The sequence below is a fragment of the Salarias fasciatus genome, chromosome 6, assembly GCF_902148845.1.
Source record: "Salarias fasciatus chromosome 6, fSalaFa1.1, whole genome shotgun sequence".
In the NCBI taxonomy this organism is placed as follows: Eukaryota; Metazoa; Chordata; class Actinopteri; order Blenniiformes; family Blenniidae; genus Salarias; species Salarias fasciatus.
The window spans coordinates 17,757,809-17,782,336 of NC_043750.1; the positions used below are offsets into that span (position 1 = coordinate 17,757,809).

The following is a 24,528-nucleotide window of genomic DNA, read 5'->3' on the forward strand; positions in this document are numbered from 1 at the left end:
ATAAAATAATAATAATAATGAGTTTCGACTTCTGGCCGTCAGATGTGTTACAGGTAAGCCTCCTGCACATCTGTGGAAAAGCTGAGCTCCCAGAGTTACACTGACGCCTGTCAGGTGCTATTTATAGTAACAGAGTGCAGCTGCGTCTTCGATTTTTTCTAAAATGGCGACATTGACTGGGAAGCCAGAGCAGCGCGCAAACATTAAATTCTGCTTTTTGCTGGGAAAACACAGCAGCAGAAACACTCACCTTGTTGCAGCAAGCCTACAAGGATGATGCTCTGGGAAAGAATCAGGTCCATGAGTGGTTCGGGTAGTTTTAAAAGGCCAGATGTCCGCGCGTCAGGTCCGCTCAGCCATGAAAACAATGCTGAGCTGCTTCTTCGCTGTCCAGGGTCTCGTCCACAGCGAGTTTGTCCCTCCAGGTCAGACTGTAAATCAGGACTACTACATCGAAGTCCTCAGACGGCTCCGTGAGGTTGTGAGGAGGAAGCGGCCCGCGTAGTGGCGGAGTGGAGCCCGGTTGATCCACCACCACAGTGCGCCAGCGGACACGGCGCTGCGCGTCACGCAGTTTCTGGCGAAGAATGAGATGAGTCTCCTCTCCAATCCGCCTAATTCGCCAGATGTAGCCTCGAGTGACTTTTTCTTGTTCCCCAAGTTGAAGAAGGAGCTGAAGGGACAGCGGTTTGCAGATGTGGAGGAGGTGACAGAAAAATCGCAGCCGGCAAAAAATGGCACAATTACGCGCGGGTCTGACGACGCATTAGTGAAGTGGGAGACACGGCTGGAGCGCTGCATTAATGCGGATGGAGACTATTTTGAAGGCGACAGTGATGTTTTATTTTGAAATGTCAGAAATAAAAAGTTATAATCAAAGTCCGGGAATTTTCCGGTAGCCCCTCGTATATAGGTCAAAATTCCTATTCACCTGTTACCTGCCCTTTTTTTGGAGGATGTATTGGATGAGGAAGCGCTCATCATCAGACGAGCTTTTACACGAGAAAAAGTTTTCAGGGACCGGTCAGACCCATTGGCATTTGGCGAAGACTATCTCATTGAGAGATACAGATTTTCTCGCGATGGACTGGAGTCCCTATGTAGGCCTCCCTATGTAGGCGGAACCATTTGTCGCACAGTTAGACATGCTTGCCTGGCCCTGAAGGTACTAATCCACATCTTCATCACTTTTCCTGACCACAGAAGACTGCTCTACATCGTGGAGGACTCCTGCAAGATTGCAGGTAACATCAGTTTTAGCTTGCAAATAATGGTTCAAACTCGATCAGTTACAGCTGGATACTTTTTTGTGTAACAGCTTTTCCTAACGTGATGGGTGCAGTGGACTGCAACTACATTAGAATTTAACGTCCCTCAGGGGAACATGAGGGAGATTATATCAACAGAAAATCTTTCCACAGCATCAATGTTCAGATAAGAGTAATATGTAGTGAGTCAGGCCTATATAGATTCTTCATTTAAGGATATGAATAGGTTACATGTCACCGTTTCAGATGATCTGTGATGCTAACTGCCTTGTTAGCAATCTGGAGGCAAAGTGGCCTGGATCAGTCCATGACTCCACAATCTTTAGGGCTAGTCCATTCCACAGGACACACGAGGTAAGCCACACATTATATTTGTAAGCACCTTGGATATTAGGAGTGTGTAACTATTTAGATTAAGAACTTATGCATTTTATTATTAGGTGAATTCTCTGGAGTGCTGCTGGGAGACAAACGCTATGCCTGCCAGTCATTTCTCCTGACTCCTCTTGCTGACCCCCAAACCCCACAACAGCAGGCCTACAGCCATTCACACAGCAGGACAAGGGCTTGCATTGAGATGACCTTTGGCCTTCTGAAATCCCGATGTTAGTGCCTGCACCACCTGAGGGTTTCCCCACCCAGTGCGTGTGACATCATTGCAGCATGCACAGTGCTGCACAACAAGGAGAGGGCCCCGCCTCGAGTGGCTGTTGAAGTCTGGGAAAATGCTCTCATCTTCCCGGACAACATTGCTGGCCGAGTAGTCAGAGAGCAATATATTGCCAATTTTTTTTTTCATAGCCTTAAGTGGTGAATTTTGAATAAATGATCATGTGTGGTACTTTTTGCAGTGCATGTGCATTTTGTCTAGCATTGGTAGAACGTTGTGTAGTCAGTTTCTAAATTCCACATCTCCAAATCAATACCCCGCATTCACAGTAAAAGAGAAAAAGAAAAAAATTCCAAAATGTATTTTTCTTTATTTGGTCATTTCTCAGCTTTCATTCTTTAGTTGAGAGAGAAAAAAAGTAAAAATGATTAACACACTCAATTACAGATATGGTTACAGTGTGCACTGCTATGTCTACTCACCTCCCATTCCAACTTATTGATCTCTAAGTCCAATATCCTAAGCTTCCTTTTTTTAATTTTGATGCCCAGATCAATCACCTCCAGATTCCTCTTCTCCCTCTGAATTTTCACTTCTGCCAGCTCTACCTCTTTCTGCAGGTGTTTGGCATAGAGCAACCAGATAGTTTGTGAATTCTGTAGAATTATCAATTAGCACAACAGGATGTGTGTATCACATAGATTTACTTCAGCCTAGAGTATACTCACAATGTTACCGGCTTGATTCTGAGGTGGTGCAGTCTCTCGGTCCTGTAACAGATTTTTATTAGCACCACATCACCGACTTTCTAACCATTTTGGACTAAAGCAGTATAGCTCCACAAATTTGACATGATACCTCAAGCCTTCTGGAGTCTCCTCATCTGAATTTCCTGGGGATTAAAGCTGAGGCTCTGAAATTTTCTTTGAACTTAATTATGCTTCACCTAACCCGAGTATCATGCATGTCTATGGGCCACATTAAAGAGAAACACAAGTATTTATTAGTGGACTTGAAACGTCATCAGCTCCACATCCTTGAACTGTAATGATGACAGTGTCTGCAGAGTACAGTTTATTATTATTATTATTATTTAGCACATGTTCGTGCTACTTACGCATTAAGCCGGTCCGTTATCAACGCCCGGGCTTTTTTCCTCTCCTTTTTAACAACACTCATGCAATTTGGGATTATATGTTTCATATAGTTGAAGAAACATTGCCTGCTCATCCCGCGTGAAGATAGATGCACGTCCTTGTTTCATTTTCAATCTGTGATTCTGTGATCGATCTCGTGGTCTTCTTAAAAACTTATGCCGTGAACGCACACTTATCCATATGATCCTCATCCGGCTTGACTAAGCCGCGTCTTTTTATCCTGACTTGGCAAACGTGCAACCAATTAATCCGAGAAAACACCAACTAGGCTTATTCAAGCCACGCCGAGGCTCATTCATTCTGGATGTATTTATCCTGGTTTTGCGCAATACCCCCCTGGTCAAATAATGTTTAAACAGCTCCATGATACACTGCCCAGTAACGATCCGCTGTGGGCTGGCTAGAAAGTTACTGATACCCTTGTTTGGAAAAACTAACAAAAGGAGAAATGCTGCATGGGAAAAGGTAACCACCAGTTAATTTTGTTTTCTCAGAGGAGACATTGCCAGAAGGAGAAAAAACGGTTTGACGTTAAACTCGGTGCCAGAAATCCCAGCGTAGACGGGAACTGGTTGTGCACTGGGATGACTTTGCTTCTTCTTGTCTCTTTCTCCAATAAACTGCATAAGTCACGGCATAAATCCTTTATTTGTTTTGCTGAAAAGAAGTAAATAAAAATGTCTTAGCTGGGAATAAAACTCCAGCTTCCCACATAACTGGCATGAATTCTTTGACTGGACGAGCAGTCATCATATTGTAATATGATTCTTACGAGGCTTTTGAGATGCCGTCACTGAACTCACAGAACCCAGCAGAACCCACAGGCAAAAAAAAAAAAAAAAAAAAAAAAAACTGGCTCCAGATAAGTGCGCACTTTCAAAACATGCTCACTGCAGAGGTTTGGCAAATCTTTCAACAACAATGAGCGCCTTGCAAAAGACATACAAAATGTGTGTTTCTATCCAGATGGAATTACAGAGCATTTTTAATTAAAGCAGGCAGAACACATGTGGCGTTTGCACCTGCTGACTACCTGAATGCTTTGCGTTTGTAGCTTCACTATTTAATTGTTTTTGGCTCCCAAAAACAGAGGTCAAAAGTCAATGACTAGATGGCACAACAATCACTTTAAGACAAAAAAATAAAGTTTGATACCATCTTAAAAAAAATGCAACAACTAAAGGATTTCTGAGTGAACTAGATGTGTTAATCCATTTATTTTCAGCAGGCTGGATTATAGTGGAGGTGTGTTGACGTAAAACGGCTGTCCTCATGTCTTCACCAACAGTAAGAGGGTGAAGCACATCACACCCGAGCTTAAATCTCTGTGTGGCAAGAGGTCAGTTTGAAAAATTATCTTCTTGTCTATAAAGCTTTGAGGTGTCTTGGACCTAAATAGATCTGCAATTTACCTGTAGAATATAAAGCCTCCAGACACCCGAAGAAGATGATTACCAAGTGTTCACAGAGTCAGAAGCAAACAGGATGAAGCAGTTTTTAGTTCCTACACTCCCCATCTATGGAACAAAATTCTTAAACACCGAAGGACTGCTTACACAATCACTTCTAAAATCACTATTATTTGCCCAGTGTTTGTAAAGGAAAAATAACCTCATAGTTTCATAAGTATACTCGATACTCAATTTTAGTGTTAAAAATCTGCATTCAAAATCCTGGTAACACTTTACTTGAAGCCCCTCTTTATAACACATTATAAGTAGTTATAAACACTAATACATGATCACAATGCTTTATAACTCACTATACAGCAGTATACAGCATAGGATTAAGGTTAGGCTTAGGGTTAGGGTTAGGGTTAGGGTTTGGTCCTGGCATTGTGATCATCTATGAATGTTTATAAGTATAGCTACACATGTTATAATGGCATTATAATGCTTTATGAATGTACTTATAATGTGTTATGCAGGGGGGCTTCAAGTAAAGTGTTACCAAAATCCTGATGTTTCACCTAAAATAGTGACTTTGCTCATGCTGATGAAAAGATATTGAAGTTGCCACCCCTCGAAGGAGAAACTGGCCCCTCAATGTTTTTTTTGGATTATGACACCCAAAGGTCAACTGCAATAACTTCAGAGGAATCAGGCCAGTTGTTTTGGATTTTTTTCCACTGAGAGTCTCCTTTAACAAGTGAATTGCTACCATTTTAATTGTACTGCCACTGCTTTCATTGTCTTTTTTCCCTTTAATCACAACAGTCTTTTGTTTCCCACAACTTGCCACACAGTCAGTTATTAGAACACTAGTAAAAAACTATGGCCGTAACACTTGATTTCATGCTCATTCAGTCATGCATGTTATCGCAGATTAGTGGCTTTTCTTCTCGGTTCGGCTTCATTCACACATTCCAGCTGAGGAATGCGGCTCTGTCATGTGGCGATCAGCAAAGAGACACCAACACAAAAGAGAATCAATTCTCCCCTTCTTGGCTGCTTTCACAGTCTTTTTTTTTTTTTTTTTTTTTTTGGAGGAACGCATAAGTATATGCTTTTTATTTCTGTTTCCTCCACTCTTTGACTTTGATCCAGAATTGGTCAGGTGTGGGTGAATTGTGGTGTCTTGATGAGTGAAGAAGATTTATAAGTGTTTGAAGTGAAAATCGTGTTCTTTTGATGTCTCTGAACAAAATCAAATCATGCATGTTCATTGATGTAAAGCAGTGTGTCATATGCATGCACGCACATGCCAATCCATACACACACACACACACACACACACACACACACGTAACAACTCAAAATGGTAAACCTTGTAAAGCATGTCCACTATTCTCTGGCTCTCCAATAAATGAAAGCCAGAGCCAGAGAAAGCCTCCGTTATCTCCAAACACCTGCTTTTTATGTAGACATTTGCTCATTTCTTTTTCATTTCAAGAAAAAATAAGTACAAAAATCAAATGAAGCGGCTTAAAATGAACTCTGTGGGTTATATTTTATTGTTTTGTTTTCTAACTCTGCCCCTAATAATGTTGTTCATTGCCACACTGAAACAAGCTCAGTCATGAAAAAGGAAAGTGACCGTACACAACATCATTGTCAAATTTTGATTTGATTATGAGCACGTGTCTTCTTATCCTCTCTCCTGATGTGTTTGTGGTCCCTCAAGTTTAGAAGAGTTCTTGCTATGATTATTTTAGCCACATCTATGTGACAGGGTTCTTTCTAAAAAACATCAAATGTAATACGACGTTGCCAAGATTGACTGTTACACAAAGAAAGAACGATGTGTGACCATGACAGATCAGGCTTCTTGGTCTGGTTGGAACTCGAATTCAGCTCCTCCTTCAGACAAAAGAACGCCACCAAGACAGTCAGGTCCCCAGCCAGATGAGCCTCCTCTGTACCTACATTCGTACCATTGACTTTCTGACTCTTATTGACCAACTCTGTCAATCACCTCTGTCAATAAACTGTCTTCCACTCTGTCTCACTCTCTCCAACAACAGACCTGCCACAAAGAAGCCAAAATACCTCCCTTTTATTTGATAAGCCCCTCCTACTGGGCGGAACCAATCAAATAATGCGTTCAAAAAAGGCATATTTGTGGCCAATAAACAAACAGAAAATCACATGAAACACCAGTGGAATGAAAATAAAAACTCACTCATTGATATAAAACACTGACCAATTCAAAAATCTCTCTTAAAATGACAAATATACACATAATTGGTTAATTAATTATTAGCTTGTTTATATATTATCAGCTGTCAGCTTGTTTATATATTATCCCAGTTTAAAATAATGCACCTTATTTGTGGAAAGCGTGGAAACTGCCTCCATACAGTATTGGTGCACACCAAATGTGGGTCAAATGTGCTTCACAAGTTGATCCAGGTCCGCTCACAAACCACATCCAGGTGCAGTTTAATCGGTATCAACACAGCACATGACAAAAAGCAGTAGGTGGGCCACACACCGGATGTTTCAGTCCATATCCGTCCATCATTGATGCTAAAGACAGAATAATTCCTATCCCTGTTCCAACTTCACATTATACACACTGTCAGTGTGTTTTTACACATTCCCCCTCATTTTTCTTCCCGCACTGCCAGTTATGTGTTCACGGCACGTTTATATATTTGTCTTCTCAGTAAATCAGCTGGTTCTTGGTGTTCCTCCTCTGCATGCTCCATGAAAGTCCTTTTTTTTTCTGTTTCTTTTGGAGTTTCATTTTGAAAGCATAGCTCCAGACTCCTGATGATCGAAGGTAATAATGAAACAAGCATTTTCTGTTATTCCCAGACAAAGCTGTCTTTCTGAGCTCTTCAAAAGCTCTGCTAAACTTTGCCAAGACAGGCTGATAAACAAACATATTCTATAAAATTTTTGGCTTTAATAAAAGGTTTAATTTAGCATTAAAAATAAAAACTGCAAAAATGGAGGCAGGCAAAAATACATGCTCATGTTCTCTTCTTTCTTCAACAGTATGTTATTGACAGTGGGTCTATTGAGACCAATTAACTCCTTATTGAACCTTCGCGATGAGAATCAGCCTCTTTCATTGCATTGATTGTTTTGACTATCCAAGTCTGTACAAAAAAAGAAGAAATTATTAAGACACATCCTCATTGTAAATGATTGATCGTTCTGCCTCTTTGTGCTTCGTGTGTTGTAATCTCAGAGCCTCCAAGGTTTAATGATTGATAAGCCTAAGCTACTTTCCTGGATGTGATAAGCGATAAATCGCTGCTATGAGATATCTTGCGACGACCCTCCACTTTGACACTCGGCGAGTCCAATCAGGAGCTGAAGGTCGTCACCTTGCTGAGCTACACCTGCAGTCCGTGGCACAGCTGCATGTAATCATCCTCTGCTCCAGTCTAGCGTGGCGCTCTGGTTCTGGCTTTTCTGTTTTGTTCTGTAGCTCATGTTTCTGACAATAAACCACCTATTAGTCACCACAATGATTTTATCTGCTTGGTTTTTGTTGCAGCTCTGGAACCAGGAACCGTATTGACTATGTAAATTACACATCACAATAAAGACGCAGCTTAATACAATCATTTATTTGAACTGAATTTCAGTAATTCCATTTGCAGCACTTGCCCATCATGAGAACATTGTAATGTACAGTATATACAAGAGTAACACCTTGGTTTTGCTTCAGTCTGTGTGTTTAGTCCATCTGTTTGGGTTTAGTCAACATATTTTTAAAATTTTCAGTTGATGAATAAAGTCCAGTCAGAAGGACATTTTGTGATTGAGTCAATTAGGACTATATAAAAAAACAGCTTGTCATACAAAAACTGTATGTTTAGATATTCTTTCCCTCCATAAATTCTGTGTCTTTATTCACCTTTTTCTTCATCTTCATCTTTTTCTTTGTCAGTTTTTTCCTCTTTCTTTTCTTCGCTACCTCTTTCTCCATCCTCTTTTTTTTCTCCCTCACCATCTTCCTCTCCTTCATCTTTTCTTTCTCCTTCTTCCACTTTTTCTTCCTTTTTCACTTCTTCCTCCTCTTCCTCCTCATCCTCGACCTCTTCTCCGGTGAGGCGCTCCAGATCTGCGATGCGATGCCTCAGAGCTTTGTCGGCGTTCTTGTAACTTCCAAGAATCTTCTTGAGCTTAGTTTGCATCAGATCCATTGTGCCGTACAGCTTATTGACTTTCTCCTCCAGCTCTTTGACCTCAGGCTTGATGTTGGCCGGGTCCAAATCTATCAGACCGTCTTTCATCAGAATCTGACGACCCTTTTCTTCCAGCATGCCTTTGGCGTCGGGATACTCCACCAGTGATTCCATGAGGTCGTCCTTGGACAGGCAGAAGAGGTCTGAATATCCAATACTGCGAATGTTGGCTGTCCTCCTGTTGCCTGCTTTACTACCTTTAATGTTAAGGATACTAATCTCGCCGAAATAGCTGCCGCTTCCAAGAACTACAAACTGTGTGACGCCGTCGTCGGCAACGACCGCAAGTTTTCCATCTTTGATGATGTACATCTCCCGGCCGATGTCGCCTTTCCTGCAGATGTAGTCCCCAGGGCTGAATACCTGAGGTCGTAGTTTGAGCACCAGCTCAATCAGCAGGCCTGCTTCACAGTCTGCAAAGATCCGGACTTTCTTCAGAGTATCCATGTGGACTTGGATAGCAATTTCTGCTTTTAGTTTATCTGGGAGGTACCGTAGCACCTCCCGTTCATCCTGCGCCTTGCCATTATTCCAAAGATAGTCAAACCACTTGATGACTCTCAATTCGAGATCCTTGCTGACTTTTCGAACCTGCAAAAGAAAAGAAATTAGAACAATTGAAAGAATAATCAAGTGTTTTTCATAACTCCTTGTCTTTCTGATGGAGTTTTCACTGACCTGCATGTACTGTTTGATGTTGTCTATTCGGGCCTGGAACTGGGCTTGGGCTGCATTCATGTTGGAAATCATGGTGGCAATGTTACCTACGATGGTGGCAAAGATTAAGACTCCAACTAAGAAGTCTACAACGTGAAAAAGAAATTCTGAGTCCAGGGCTGGTGGTGGAGTTTCTCCGATGGTGGTCAATGTCAGTGTGGACCAATAGAGGCTGAAAGCATATTTCCTCCCGGGAAGCCCAAACGCAGGCTCCTCGGGATCATCCAGAGCTGGGTAGACCCAATCATCAGCCCCAAAACCAATGGATTTGGAGAAAGAGAAGTACAGGCAGGCATTCCAGTGGATGATGATGAGGATGTACATGATCAGGTTTCCGATGCGGAAGATGTTTGGATAGTTGGTTTTTGTCTCGGTCCTGGTGAAGAACTCCATCATGCGACCGATCCTCAGAAGCTTGTTGATGCGGATCTCGGGGTAGTCAAGGCCAAGGAAGAAATAAAAGACATCAGTGGGCAACATGGAGACAACGTCAAGACGAAACTGGAAGCTGCTGACGTAGCGATCCCGGAGCAGCTTCTCATCTTTTACCATCAAGCCTTGCTCAAGGTACCCTGCAAACAAGGAAGAAGAAAAACTTTGAGAAAAATTAACGCTTGATTTGGCATTAAATTAAAAAAAGGACTTTGTGTCCTGCTTGTCATCATCACTGATTGCACAAATTAGGCAAACTGTTTAATCTGAAAACATTGTGTTCTTCAGTGGTGATCAGTTGGTGGGGGCATTGATAATGATACAGACAAGTCATCGCAAGAAACACTGTCAATCCTCAATTTATTTCCATTCCACATGTCTACATGCCTTTATTTTATCATTTTTTACTGAATATTGAGTGATTTAAATGCTCTTAATACATTAGAGTAAATATTTTTAACAGCACCAAAAGGCACAATAAATTGGGTGAAAGAAGGACAAGTTACAAATGTTGCATTTGTATATTATTGCACACTAAAGCTGTTTTGGTGGGTCTAATACATTTTCCTGTTAGATTGATTTATGTCTAAAGTACACACTGATGTATGTCAGAAAAAAAATGCTAAACCTGCCAATTTAAAACGATGGCGTGTTTCTGAGTCAATTATGCCCCAAATATACCCCTTTACAGTTTTTGTTTGTGTTTGTTTTTTAATGACACTTGGTTTGTTTCACTGAATTGAAGGATATTCAATGGCATTAATCGTCAGTCAATCAGAGGTCACCAATTCACTTGACAGTTCAGGAAAAGAATGAATCCCTCAGACCGTGATGCTCAAGGTTTGGGGTTTTACCTGTTCTGGTCCTGAAGAACATATCAGCCAGGTAAATTAGGTCTGAAGTGTAGTCCAGAAACACCCAATATATCAAATAATTGTACTGCAGCTCTTCAAAGCAAGCCCTGTTTGGGGCAGAAGAACACAAGCCATTACCAATGTTTTTCAATTAATAATATTGAACAGCAATACCACAGTATCATCAGGGTAACTGGTCTGCTTTGGTTGCTTTTAACATAAATTGTGGAGTTTTGTCAGTAGCTCAGTTGTTAGAGTTGATCATCCTTCTGTCCCGAGGTTGCGGGTTGAGATCCTCTCCTGGCCCACTCTATTGAGAAAGACACCGAATATCAAATTGCTGGTAATGGTGTTCGAGCTTCTGGGATGGCAGACCTCATTCATGAGTGTGAATGGTACAATACGACTAATGCGTCGGGCTTTGAGACTGCCGAAGCTTTTGGAAAGTGGAATCCATTTACAACACCACATTCTCTGCTGCATTGAGCTCCAGTTAAATCGACCTGCCACTTAGGTTCAGAAGAACAGAGCTACTTTTCTCCACAAAGCCGAGCGGTTCCTGAAATAGATATGTTAGAGTTCCACGTGAACAAAGATGTGAACGGCACTCGATGTAACTGAATGGAATAATGTGAACATTTGACCTGCAGTGTTGAATGAATCAGTGATTTATTGGAGTCACCTGGCAATAATCATGGTCCAGTTATACATGACTGGCAGTGTGATGATGAAAAGCCAGTGGTAATACAAGTTCCCAGCAGGATTAATGACGAATAATTCTTTGGGTCTGTGAAAAGAAAGAAATTAAATATAAATTAGCACAGTAAAAACAGTATTTTGAAAGCTTGTTGAGGAAATTCTTGAAAATGTGTTCACTTGTCTTTCTCTTTTTCCTTCTCTTTTTCTTTCTGCTTTTCTTTTTCCTCTTTTTCTTTGGCTTCTTTTTCCTCTTTTTCTTTGGCTTCTTTAGCTTCTTTTTCTTCTTTTTCTTTCCTCTCCTGCTCCTTCTTTCTGTAAAGAACATTAAAATCATGGTCAGAAAGTGACTCTTGGCTGTACTTTACATACCACATTTACTTAAAGGATTTCAATAAAAACAATAATTACTCCTTCTTCTCCTTCTTGTCTTTCTTCTCTTTCTTTTCCTTTTTCCTTTTTTTCTTTTTCTCCCTGGAATAGGATTAATTAAGACAATTACAAAGTGCTCTTTAATGAATCTAGAACACATCACAGCAATAAAACCTTTTTTTTTTGTTACATTGGCTTTCTTTATATGTCTGCAGCTTCAAATTGTACTCACTCTTCATTGTTATTGCTGTTATTCGCGTTGCCCAGAAGATTAGGATTCGATTGAGGCTCACTTCTGTCACGGGCACAGAACATTACACATCAGGTTAATTAAGTGACAGTTGTCTCAGTTCTGCTCCATGCATTGTGAGCTCTCTGTCTGCATGAGAGCGTCTTTGAATTTTTGCGTACAGATCGTCGTCGCTGTGCTCTTCGCTGTCCGTGCTGAGCGGCGGGGCGGCTGGAGGGGGCGCTGCGAGGCGGGGGCAGGTGGCAGAAGTGGTCATGGCAGCAGATTTGCAGTCTACCCTGCAGGCCCAAATCCAAAGTGGACATTTCAGTCAATGACAGCTGGTAGCAAAGGTTGAATACTTGTCCATGCAACACATTAGCACCTTTAAATTAATATTTTTCTCTGATGAATTGTTGGAAACATAAGTTTTAATATTTGCATTCCAAAAGTCTCCTATTTTTAATATAATCAGCAAAATGTACCAATTTCTTCCTTGCTATTCAAATGGAAACTGAAATTCTGTTAGCTATTTTATCCTTGTTTAATCGTAAACTTCAGGTCATAGATTTAAATTAATCTTGTTTAGATTTTCATCCTGATTACACCAACTTTAAATTTCTTCAGTATCAGACAGCATGAATAATGCAGAGTTTTTGCCTGGTAACTTTAGATTTATTCCAAAAAAGTAATGGCGAAAACAAAAATTCAGTTTAAACCACATGAGTGGTTTTAAAGGCAGAACTGCTGTATTGTCTAAAATCATTTTAAAACAGATCAGGAGAAACACTTTCCCAAATGAAAAAGCCGAACACACAACTGATACCACAACAATGACCTAATCCACTTTTGTAATGATTAAACTTACCTCTTCCACTCCTTAAAGCAATGAGAAGTCCATTTTTTCTTTGATCTTGTCTTGTTTTAGGTGTGGACGGCAGCCATTCACAGCATCAGCTAATTATTCCTATACCAGGTGTCATGGACCGTTAATTAAAATAATATCCAAATGTAACTGGGTAACTGACACCTGCAGGCATTGAGTCTAACTAACTGTGTCACAGAGCCTCAGTGACCCTGACAAGGATTTGTGGATTAGAGTTGGCTGAGAAGAGGAGAGGCAAAGTCACTCATCCTCCTTATTTATCCACCGCTGGGAGATACGGGACACTTTCAAGTGAAGTTCTGGCAACCCGCAGTTAACCTGTTCGTCAGCATCCTGTCCGCAGCGCCGGCCTGACACTTTTCTGGTTTCCTATCTGCAACAGGCTGTAATTTTCCTGTTCATTTGTGGAACAGCAGAGGATTAAATCTGCACACACACACACACACACAACACACACAGACACACACATACACACACACACACACACACACACACACACACACACACACACACACACACACACACACACACACACACACACACACACACACTATTCATACACACATTCACGCACTTCCACAAAAACACACTCCAGTGTGCATCACTGCAGGGGACAGTACATTGACTTGCCTTCATTTAGAATATAAAAGAAATGACTGGCCGATTCCCTCTGGTGTTAATCATAACTACTAGATGATTAACTCCAAACTTTTCCGTCTCTTTAATCTAAACTGTAACATGTCCTCAATTTGAATTTTTATGATTTATATGCTGGGGCTTTCTGATTGAAATTGTGTAGGAGGCTGTTTGACCCCACAGTGTGGTAATATTCTCTCTCTCTCTCTCTCTCTCTCTCTCTCTCTCTCTCTCTCTCTCTCTCTCTCTCTCTCCTCTCTCTCTCTCTCTCTCTCTCTCTCTCTCTCTCTCTCTCTCTCCTCTCTCTCTCTCTCTCTCTCTCTCTCTCTCTCTCTCTCTCTCTCTCTCTCTCTCTCTCTCTCTCTCTCTCTCTCTCTCTCTCTCCTGCTCAGTCAGCACTCTCAGCTATAAGTCTGATCCTATTAGATTGTACCCAGTGGAACAGATTTCAGATCAGGTGGGTCTAGTTCCAATTAAATGGATCGGAATCACGAGAGTGAAAATAAACCCGAACCTCTGTCAGTGATAAGTTGGTGAGTCCATGAGATCTCTTCACATTAGTAGTGGACTGCACTGGAGAAATTCTATGGTCCAGTGGCTCCCCCTGTTGGCTGATGTAGTGTGTGCAGTTTCATAGCAGCTTCTGGACAGCTTATTTAGCTGGTCTACTCTAGTCTATTGGACTGGATATGCAGTCATGTAGTGTAGTACAAATATTGGTAAGACCAAGCCATCAACAGACTCCAGATCATGCTCAAAAAGCTTGGATTTGTTTTTTCCCCCCCAATAGTTGATTCGGAGAGATTCATTGTGCAGAATTATGAAGAACTCAACACCAAGATGAGGTCCATACTTTAATTTCTGTGTTTACCAGAAATCAGATTTTCAGGAAAGAGTTCCAAACGTGATATCTTTTATCTTAAATATCTGAACTTGACCCAAAATATTTTGATATAACAATGTGTACATTCTTTTTGTTGTTGTTGTTGTTGTTGTTTGCAATGTTGTTGAGATGTTTTGCATTATATTGAGAGATGTTTTAGTATATACTGTATTGATCGTGTGGTCTTATTCATATAATGCAATCCAGCTGAGCACCACATGTCCAACTTAAAACCTCAACATAAAGTTGAATCCGTATGGTTCTCACCATCTGCAGCAAAAAGAAAACGTTAATTACTCATAAAGTGAGAGCTGTTAAATATTGTGACCCTGTTCAATAAACGGCATTTTAAAATTTTTCAAAAACAGACTAATTTAAATCAACTTTTAAAGGTTTGATGCTCTTCAGACAGCTGTGAAACAACATGATCTCAACACAGAGCAAGGCAATTACTCTTTATTTTCAGTAAAATAAACCTGACACACACCAGAATCAAGAAGAGTTTAGAGTGTTACCAAGTGTTTTATTTCTGCATATTTTTACACATTACAGAGGGAGAGGTTTCATTTTTGAAATAACACCTGGAAAGGTTACAGAGCTGCCAGAGTCTAAAAATAGGACTGTTTTTAGTGTTTTACATGCAGAAAAGTCCTTTATGTAAAGGCTAAGAATGTTTCACTTAGTCTGTTATTGAAGACTGTTTAAATTGCTTCAACTGCTTTTCTTTTCTGCCTCAAGCCAATATTTCCCGTGTGTTTATTTATACGTCTTTACATGACGAGTGGCTGTTTTCATCCACTCCTCTCTCTGCTGCTAACAGAGCACTGATAATACAGGGGGTCTCATTACAGTACAGCAGGATCTGCTGTCTCGCCCGCATCATCGGCCTAGGCGGCCAGCGGGCCTGCGCCGGCGTCAGCGGCTGGGACATCAGCGGCAGCGGGGACGTCGGCTGCGGCGGGGGCGGCGGCATCCACGGCCACCTCGGGGGCCGCAGGGGCCGTGTCAACGGGAGCCACGTCAACGGGAGGCACGTCCACACCGGCGGCGGCGTCGACCGGTGCCGGATCCACGGCGACGTCGACCACAGCTGGCTCCACTGCGGCCGCGGGGTCCGCTGCCGGCTCCGCCGGGGCTGCCTCCACCACAGCTGGGTCGGCCTCGGCCGCCTCCGCCTCCTCGGCCTCCTCCACCTCGTCAGAGTTCAGGGGAGCAGCGGCGGCAGCAGCAGCTGCAGCTTTGGGAGCAGCGACTCCATCCTGAGGCGGGGAAATGGAGAGTTGATATGTTAATAATGAAATGAATTACTTGTGGATCTTTGACTTCAGGGGTGCTGCTACTGCACACTGTCGCACTGCCGGGGCTCTTATAGCATCATTAGTCACTCCAACACTTCTTCCAGTGTGACGAGACAAAGCGCCTGCTGGTTCAAAGCAAAATTCTCCAAAGTGATCAGAACATGTTTTCACTGGGGCGCTGTGTACATCCAAAATTTGTTTGGGGATTTGCAAGTCTTATTTTAGGCAATGTTCCCAACGTACATTTAGAGCTGGCAGAGTGCCTCCGTGTCTGCTCATGAATATGGGCCTGTTACTCTCCTGCCAGCTGCCTGTTTTTCCTGTGGTTACAGGCAGCCTCCACCCATGTTTTCTCAGCTAATTTAGTCGGGGAGTCAGTTTGGTGAATTACAACCTACACTTCTTTAAGTTTTTCGTTCAAGACATTCAAGTTTTTCCCAGGTAGTAACACGTGTCTGAGCAAAATGAATTTTGGATTGATTGGGGACTTTGAATTGGCTTTATGTGTGCACAGATTGTCTCTTTCCGCTCCGACAGGCTCCGGGACCCGGACTAAAGATGGACGTCGTGCTCCTTCACCTCTCCTTCTTCCTCTGAGGCGTCTCCAGCCGGGACGGGAGCCGCAGCAGGGACGTCCGCGGGCTGAGCCGGAGCAGTGTCAACCTGCAGCAGAAAAACATTTCAAAGCTTGTAATCCATGTCTTGACTGCCTGGATAAGAGGATGACTTATAAAAAAAAAAAAAAAAAAAAAAAAAAAAAACTCACCACTGCAGCCACAGCAGGATCCACCTAAATAATTGAATAATTCATGAATGAGTGACAAAAGAAGCTTCAGTGACTACAGAAGAGTTTAGCTCCTGCGAGTCAAATCTAACATGGACAAACTTACAGGAGCATCAGCAGCAGGAAGGAAGGGGTTCCCAACTACTCCCTGAAAAAATACAGATTGGTGATTATGGCTGATGTTTGATGTGTGGGTGAAATATCGCTGAACCCCCACTACCTGCTGCTGGTACAGCCTGTACATCTCCATCCACCTCAGGGCCTGATTAGCATGTGCTGCAACCTGCTGAATAAATACCAGACATCTCCAGACATGTGCAGCAATTAAGCCAATTATCTTCTCTCTGTTAGAGGCCTATCACACTGTGCAACTGATGACATGACAGAAACATTGCATGACATGTCACAGCAGACAAAGCCCAGACTGCATAGAAATGTTTTCTTTTTTTTCCCCCTTTAAAGGCTCTTTTTACCTCGGTGCTTTCACTCTCTGGGACCTGTAATTGAAGAGGACATGAGGAAATATCAACTCACCTAACAGCATTGGAAAGACAGTGTTTAAGAGTTTAAATAGAGATTAGAGGTCAGACTGAATGAATAGCACACAAAATCAGGAAAGACTTACAGGAGCAGCGAAGGCAGCAGCCAGCAGGCACATGAACAGCAGAATCTGCTTCATGATGAAAGTATCTACAGAAACATATTCAAAAAGATACACAAGTTTTTCTTTTAAATGAAGGTAAAAAAAAAAATACATTTAGTCATTTAGTGTCAATATTTATCACGGAGTGGAGAAATGTTTCCAAAGTAAACTCACCGTTTTTGTTCCTGATGCAGAGAAAAAGTGAAGCTGTTCCTTTTCAGAGATTGTAGCGAAGTACTTCATGTCTCACGAACGTGCCATATATATATATGTAGGGGAGCACCCTGTAATAGCCAATCACATCCAGTAAGACGTCTGAAGAAATCTCTTTGCATGTCAAAAACTGAAGAGAGGAGGCATGTGGGGTTGAGGCCCCCTGTTATGGTTAATTACATACTGTGCAAGTTTGCTTAACACACACCGCCGTCTTTAATGCCCTGCAACCAAACAGGGGGAAAAACGTGGGATGGAAGCTGACATCAGCGTCTATAGATTTGACAGAGAGGCTCCACTTATAGGTTGACTTGAAAATAGTTCAAATGTGTATATATATTTAAAAAAGATGAGACAGATGAAAGGAGCAGGAAGGAGCTCAGACCACAAGGCCTTTTTTTTCCACTGTGTGAAGCTCACATGATCTGTGATCTAAATGTTTGCTGTGCTCATACCTCTTTTCTATAAAAACCGGCTGCATAGAGAGAGATATTTTTAGGTGTTTGTGTGCAGTTTTTTTTTTCTTTTTCCTAACAGTCGTTCTCCCTCAAATAAAGCTGAAGACCTTTAAGATGTGATTTGACTGTGTGGGGTCTGTGAGTTAAAATGAGCTTCAGACCTCTGCTTTTAACAATGTGAGGAGAAGATGTGTCTTAAGTAGTGTGTGATTTTTGAACCATTATAACTGACACGGTGGGCTTAAAATGACACTAATTTGTGTTTTCTCTCTGTTGCAAGATTCATAAGAAACCCTTTGCCTGTCTATTTTCATCTAATTATAGTTGTCTCTGTCTTGATTGTTTCTTTTTTCCTGCTATAAAAGTTCTGAAAAACATTGATGAGTTTATCATTCGCCTCTTGAGGCCGTTGCAGCTTTGTGGCACTTCCCTCTGCTTCAGCCTAACCTAACACTCACGTTTGAGGAAATATACTGAAGTGATCAGACGCAGCTCCAAAGAGACAAACAATGGTCATTTGGGGCTCCATGATTGTGGCAGCGCTTGTTTATTTTTTAGTTCCAGATTCAGTAGACTTGTGGTCGATCCTTTTGTGAATTGGAATCAATTTGTGTTTTGCTTTTTTTTTTCTTTTTCTTTAATTTTTTCCCATGCAGACCAGACTAAAAGCTGAACCCATAGGCCATTTGTCAGTTCCAGCATTTCATTACACCAGGATCTTTTTCCTCATCATTTATGAATGACAGGAAGGCCATTATAGTGCAGTTCTAACTGTTTAAAATGAAGCTTTAGGAGTGATTTTCAACATTTTCTCTTCTGCAATTGACATGATCTTGACATCCAGGAAGGGAAAAATGTGGAGACGAGACAGTCATGGCATGAAATGACATGTATTTTCTGTGGCTTTGAGGAGATAAGTGTTATATCATGTTATGGCAGGCTCTCTTCCCCAGGCGAGTGGAGGATAAGGAGGATTTTCCCTTTTCCCTTCACGGTATTTATTTTTGGAGACAGATACGTGTTGGTGGGAACATTCACTTGAACGCTGCAGTGATTTATGATCACTGTGTGATGAGCTGTAGCTTCTGCCTCATGTAAAATACATACGCTGTGCTAGTGCTGTGTAAACGGCTTCAGGATTATTTTGGTCTTGAGAGCAGTTTTTTGTTTTTTTACGTGTGTGTGTGTGTGTGTGTGTGTGTGTGGTGGGGGGGTTGTTTATGTTGATTTTGAATAAGCTAGTCACACACTATTCAGATGTCACGCTGCATTTTGCAAAAGAAAAAAATAACTGAAAAGTTGTTTCAGGCTTTGGATGTTTGTATGAAGACAGAGGAGAAGACATAGCATCATTAATGTTTACATAACTCAACAGAACATGGAGTGCCCAGGATAACCCACATTGCCAGTTCCTCTCAGAAAAATAAATGTAATATAATCATAGAATTGGAGTCAAAAAGAAAATCATTTCCAGTCATTGATCTCACTCAAGGGCTATTATTGGACGCATAGAATAGATTAGAATGAATTACACAAAGAAATAACCTTTAGTATTTCTGCTTGCAGTCAAAGACAAGAGATGGATCTGTTTGAAGTGTTCATTTCTAATCATGAGTGCTATTCTACCAGAAATGATTTTAATTTTTTTATTTTACAGATTAGATTTATTCTGAGGTTAATATCAGTTTAACGAGGCTTTCTCGCCACGTGAGTCCTCCTGCACTGAACAGACGCAGCCCATTTGCAGAACTTGAGTTTGATTGGTGTCTCCGTCACTGCCAGACATAAACGGTGGAGAACCCTTGTGAAAGCCGTTCTCCTTGTCCGTCCTCTGCTGCGGCATGTCGGCCTGGTGTCTGCTGTCATCTCTGTCGGGCCTCGCCTCTCCTGGATCCTCCCCTTTTTAAACCCCAGTCAGCTACCAGAGAGGGAGAGGTAATCACTGATTATTAGGTACAGGTGTTCCCTCTCACCTCTCCTGCCACTTCCCCGAGGTCTGCCTCACAAACCACGCCCGACAAAAACCTGACAAAAGAAGATCAAAGGGCAAGACACTGACTGAACCCGTCTGAAAATGACAACATTTGTGCCTTTTTTCAGAAAAAGTGACAGAAGTGTGTTGAATGATAAAAAAAGAGAGAAAAAAAAACTTTCCGGAGCAAAAAAAAAAAAAGAAAAAAGACTTGAAAATTAGCTTTATGAAGAAAAGTGATGAGTTACAAGGTATTTTGACTGCAACCTTCTCCAAAGATGGTCCAGTGTCGCTGCTCATATCGTACAAATCCGATGATGACCTGCAGCCTCACTGAGTCACGCTCACTGCTGAGCTGCAGACTGGTCCCCTCAGGGTGTTTTTAAGACTGCAGAGATCACTGCCTGTCACCTGCCTTCTGTGGAAGAAGTCACTGAATCATGGTGTTTCATGAAAACCATAAACACAGATAAAGTCAATGATAACAGGATTTCCAGAGTTATAAGCTTTTAAACTCAGCACTAAGCTTGATGATACCTTACTCTGCCTAAATTCTGATTTGTGGTTTGAGCACCTGTTGCCATTTAACCAGATTGCAGAGGAATTAAACAACCAGACAACATTGTCATGGTGTGCGATACCACAGCTACACTCTATTGTTAGACAATTACATGCATCATGATGATATTGGTGTTATGTTTGTGGTTTTGATTATAAAAGATTTGACAAAAAAATTGCAACAAATGTAACTTTTTAAAGATTTTTTTGTAAGTCACTCAGTAAGTACATGGTGCTTTGGAGTCAAACGATTGACTTGAGGCACTATTTTCTCCGCAGGCCATTGCACGTTCACAGTAATGGTTCAACTTCACAAATAAATAGTCAGTATGGACAAAACATGCTTCAAAAAATCCTTTATTACTTTAAAGATTATAACAGTCAAGGTCAGACTTGAAAAACAACGATATACAGCATCACAAACTAGTCTGCATTTCTACTAGTTAGTTAAAGGTTATTGATTTTTGCTGGTACAGAGGAGCAAACCATTCTTGAAAAATACGCTTCATTCCATGCAGATGATGCTTTCACACTTAAAATGACAATTTTCTGAGTTATTGAAATTAAAACATGTTATTTATCATTATTAAATTTAGCCATTTCTTTCAAGCAATTAGTAACAGTTTCATTTGCAGTTCAAAACAGCTTTTTTCCACCTGTTCACATCTTTACGCCTTTGTTGGCATCTAGGAAGGAAAAAAAACCAATACATTTATGATTACTATTGACTATTACTTTTTAAAATGCGTATTCGTGGGAAATGTAAGTTGCTGTGTACCTGGCTTGTCTGGATGGGCTGGTCCTGGAGCGGTGCCAGAGGATCCTGGGATGGGAGTGTGTTGATGTCAAAAGTTGGATTCTATGAAAAATAAAATACAAAAAGTTTACAAGTTTGGAAATGAAATATGACCGAAAAGTGAGGAATAACTGAAATATTCATGCGAGAAACACAGTTTGAATACATGATCACTTTCTCACATTCAGGGGCTGCTGGGGAAGAGCTTGCGGAGGGTAATCAAATGGGAGGATCTGTTGAGGGGATAAAAAGTCAAAGCAGTTTATGAAAACTGTTTTCACAACAACATGAGAATAAGTGAGGGATATGCAGAATAAATTAAAAAAAAAATCTCACATCTGGCACTGAAGGGTTATTTGTCATGGGAGGAAGGTTTGTTATTATCTGTAACAATAAAAAAAAAGCCTGTTAGTAAGACCACAACATGAAAAATGTTCCGAACAAATTTTAAACCAAAATCTGGAATGTTTACCCTTTGCTGGGAGAAGTCATAGGGGTAGTACTGCAAATGTCAATAGAGGGGAAAAAACAGAAAAAAAAAACATCAATAAATAATGTTTTCATATCATACACATGTATGAAAAAAATGCCTTGAAAATGACTTTACATAGTGTGACACAGATAAAGCAAAAATAGACACGTACGACTTCCACGCTCTGTCTGCCTGGTGGCTGAGGAATGGAGTACTTGATTAAACCATAAGAGGAAAAGGGCTGGAGAGAAACCAAAAAAAGTCAACGAAAAATACAATCAGTGGTTGCAAATGCTTCGGTGTTTTTTTCCCCCCTTATTAAGCTCACTCCTGCTTGCCTCTAAGAAAGTCTGTCAATTCAGGTTCTCATGTCTGATTTTGCCAAAATGTTACAGTGGGGCCAAATACTGGCTTCAAATCTCAATAACATGCACTTTAGGAGTGTTGAAATTTAAGCTATAAAAAGTTATTCAAGTATCCTGTAACTATCTTGGACATTAGTGACACTTCTAAATCATGTCCTGTGGTCTTTGGCGTCCGCCAACAGAAAACCACTGACAGATTTGAGCTTTCACCTTATTCTGGTGTGAAGTGAAGCTGCTGGTTGTGTCGTTACCTGAGCAGGGCCCGGTCCAGCAGCAGCGCCAAATCTGTGTGGGTAAATCTGCAAGAAAACACAAAAGCACACGTGTACTGTGAGCATAATTTCAAATCTCAGGAGGAGTAATGTTTACTGAGTAAGATGAAAATATGACTGCTGCATTAAAAGTGATAAAAAAAAAAAATAAAAAAATAAAAAAATAAAAAGACTTACGAGCTCCACGCTGTAAGCACCAGGCAGTGCCGGCTGTGGGAATCCAGCGGTGAAGGGATTTTTCATCTAAAATGAGGTGAAGTTGTCAAAATCGATCTTTTTCTAGAATTTTTAAAATGTGTGCCGCTGCATAGCAGCAACAATCCTCAATGTCTCATGTCCATTTCTGGCATTTTCAAACTCAAAAGAGGAGGCAGAGCAGAAACTTTAAAAGAGTGCGTGCACTTTGAGTGGGATCACCTGTGGGAGCGGAGCCCCTCTGGAAGATGTGAAACGAGGCAAGTACTGAAACTAAAACAAGCAGAAACAAAGACTGTGAGCTCAAATGAGGCGTTTAAATGATTTAAAAAACAAACAGGCAGTAAAATGCTGTCAAAAACCTGCTATTTAGTACTTACTGGTGCAGCACAGGCTGTACTAACCAAACAGAGGCACAGGATGGCCAGCTTCATGTTTGCCCTGCAGATTTAAGCATCATGATTAGACTATATCATTTCTGTCAATGGCACAGTGGATGTTTGCTTCCTGTGAGAAAGTTTCTCATAACTCACCTGCTGTGAAACCCAAAGACGCTCCTGAAATGTAGATGATGAGCAGCTCGACGCCAGCCGATCGTATTGTACCTCTCACCAGGTTAGTTAGATTTTTTTATAGGGGACCGTGCTCACCTCGGAGCCAATCACAGTCGATAGGAGTGATGTTACCCAATGAGTGGGTGCAGTGAAGGTGTCTAGTCTCCAGCTTTACTAAATGACCAGTGGTCAAATCCACTTTCTGCGTAATAGCAGACTGGGTTTGATTACACTGTCTAGAGCAGATCACACCTTCACTGTGCCAGCTCTCCATTTGTATGACTATTTACCAATGAAGTATGTGGGGTAAAAATACTGTATCATGACTGTGCAGCTTATCAAAATGTGACTTTCGTGGGTTATTATTCATACTGTCAATCGATTTATTCTTTTAACTAATTAATCGCAACTCTGACAACAACTATTGCGATTAATGGCATGATATTTGAACTTGAGGTCAACACACAAAATCACCAAATTAACGCACATAAATGACTTTATCTGAAGCTTTCAGCTTAAGTGGAGCGGTTTCACATCTTAAAAAAACAAAAAACAAAAACAAAACTCACAAATGTGGAAATTGAACCATCCAACATTTTAAAGTTGAGCTGCTCAAGGGAAGGCCAGCCCCATTTTCTCATTTGCTGTCCAAAACATAGACGGCCACAAGAGGATAACTGTGACATTTTCAGGCCATCTCCTTCAATTGAAGAATCTAATCCTTTTCCTAGAGCCAATTTCTAACCCAAACCCTAATCCTACAATTAATCGATGGGTCCACTTTTTTCGGGACAGCACCCTTATCTGTTATCCAAGTATTCTTTATTTTTCTTGATATCCTAGTCAGCACATATCTCATATTTTTAATCTTTTACTCTTTGGTTGTACTTATTGTGGAATGTCTGTATGTGTAGGTGTGTATACGTGTGTATATGTATGTATACATATATGGGTGTGTGTGTGTGTGTGTGTGTATGGGTATGTACATATGTATGAATATATATATATATATATATATATATATATATACACATATATACATATATATATATATATATATATATATATATATATATATATATATATATATATATATATATATATATATTTATTTATTTATTTATTTTTTTTTTGGATTTGTCTGTTTTTACAGTTGCAAAACTGGAATTTCCCAGCTTGGGATTAATAAAGTAACTCTCTACTCTCTATACAACAAATTGAGGAAAACTATTGTTGCATGTAGCTATTGGAGGAAAAACTTGATGAAACACACACACACACACACTCACTCACACACTCACACACACACACACACACACACACACACACACACACACACACACACACACACACACACACACAGAGACCCTCCAACTCATTGTTTTAATTGCTTAGCACCATTTTTATTGCTTCATTTTGTTGCATACAGCAAATTTTCACTCATACGTAGAGTACCGTTCTCACATCATCCATAGCACCAGATTTTTCCCCAATTTTTAATAGAAGCATGATTAGCTGGTTGTTGTTCTCTGGGGTATGTTGCAACTTTTGCACCGCTCTTCAC

At 40.9% G+C, this 24,528-nt stretch overlaps 1 protein-coding gene and 2 long non-coding RNA genes across 3 annotated transcripts; all 3 read right to left on the reverse strand.

The window, feature by feature from the left end:
• Positions 1–8,340: 8,340 nt before the first annotated feature.
• On the reverse strand, positions 8,341–12,256 carry cnga1a (cyclic nucleotide gated channel subunit alpha 1a). Its single transcript, XM_030093333.1, has 7 exons — positions 12,162–12,256; positions 11,983–12,045; positions 11,559–11,693; positions 11,365–11,469; positions 10,683–10,789; positions 9,358–9,968; positions 8,341–9,270 (listed from the first exon to the last, which is right to left on the reverse strand). The coding sequence occupies exons 1-7, from the start codon at positions 12,254–12,256 to the stop codon at positions 8,341–8,343; spliced, it is 2,046 nt and encodes a 681-aa protein (XP_029949193.1).
• Positions 12,257–21,091: 8,835 nt separating this feature from the next.
• Positions 21,092–21,798, reverse strand: LOC115389493 (uncharacterized). Its single transcript, XR_003931600.1, has 5 exons — positions 21,751–21,798; positions 21,579–21,608; positions 21,443–21,490; positions 21,289–21,339; positions 21,092–21,169 (listed from the first exon to the last, which is right to left on the reverse strand). It is a non-coding gene; the product is annotated as an uncharacterized LOC115389493 (long non-coding RNA).
• Positions 21,799–22,194: 396 nt separating this feature from the next.
• Positions 22,195–22,954, reverse strand: LOC115391026 (uncharacterized). The gene is made up of 5 exons (XR_003931717.1): positions 22,944–22,954; positions 22,791–22,851; positions 22,633–22,683; positions 22,393–22,458; positions 22,195–22,242 (listed from the first exon to the last, which is right to left on the reverse strand). It is a non-coding gene; the product is annotated as an uncharacterized LOC115391026 (long non-coding RNA).
• Between the last annotated feature and the right edge of the window lie 1,574 nt (positions 22,955–24,528).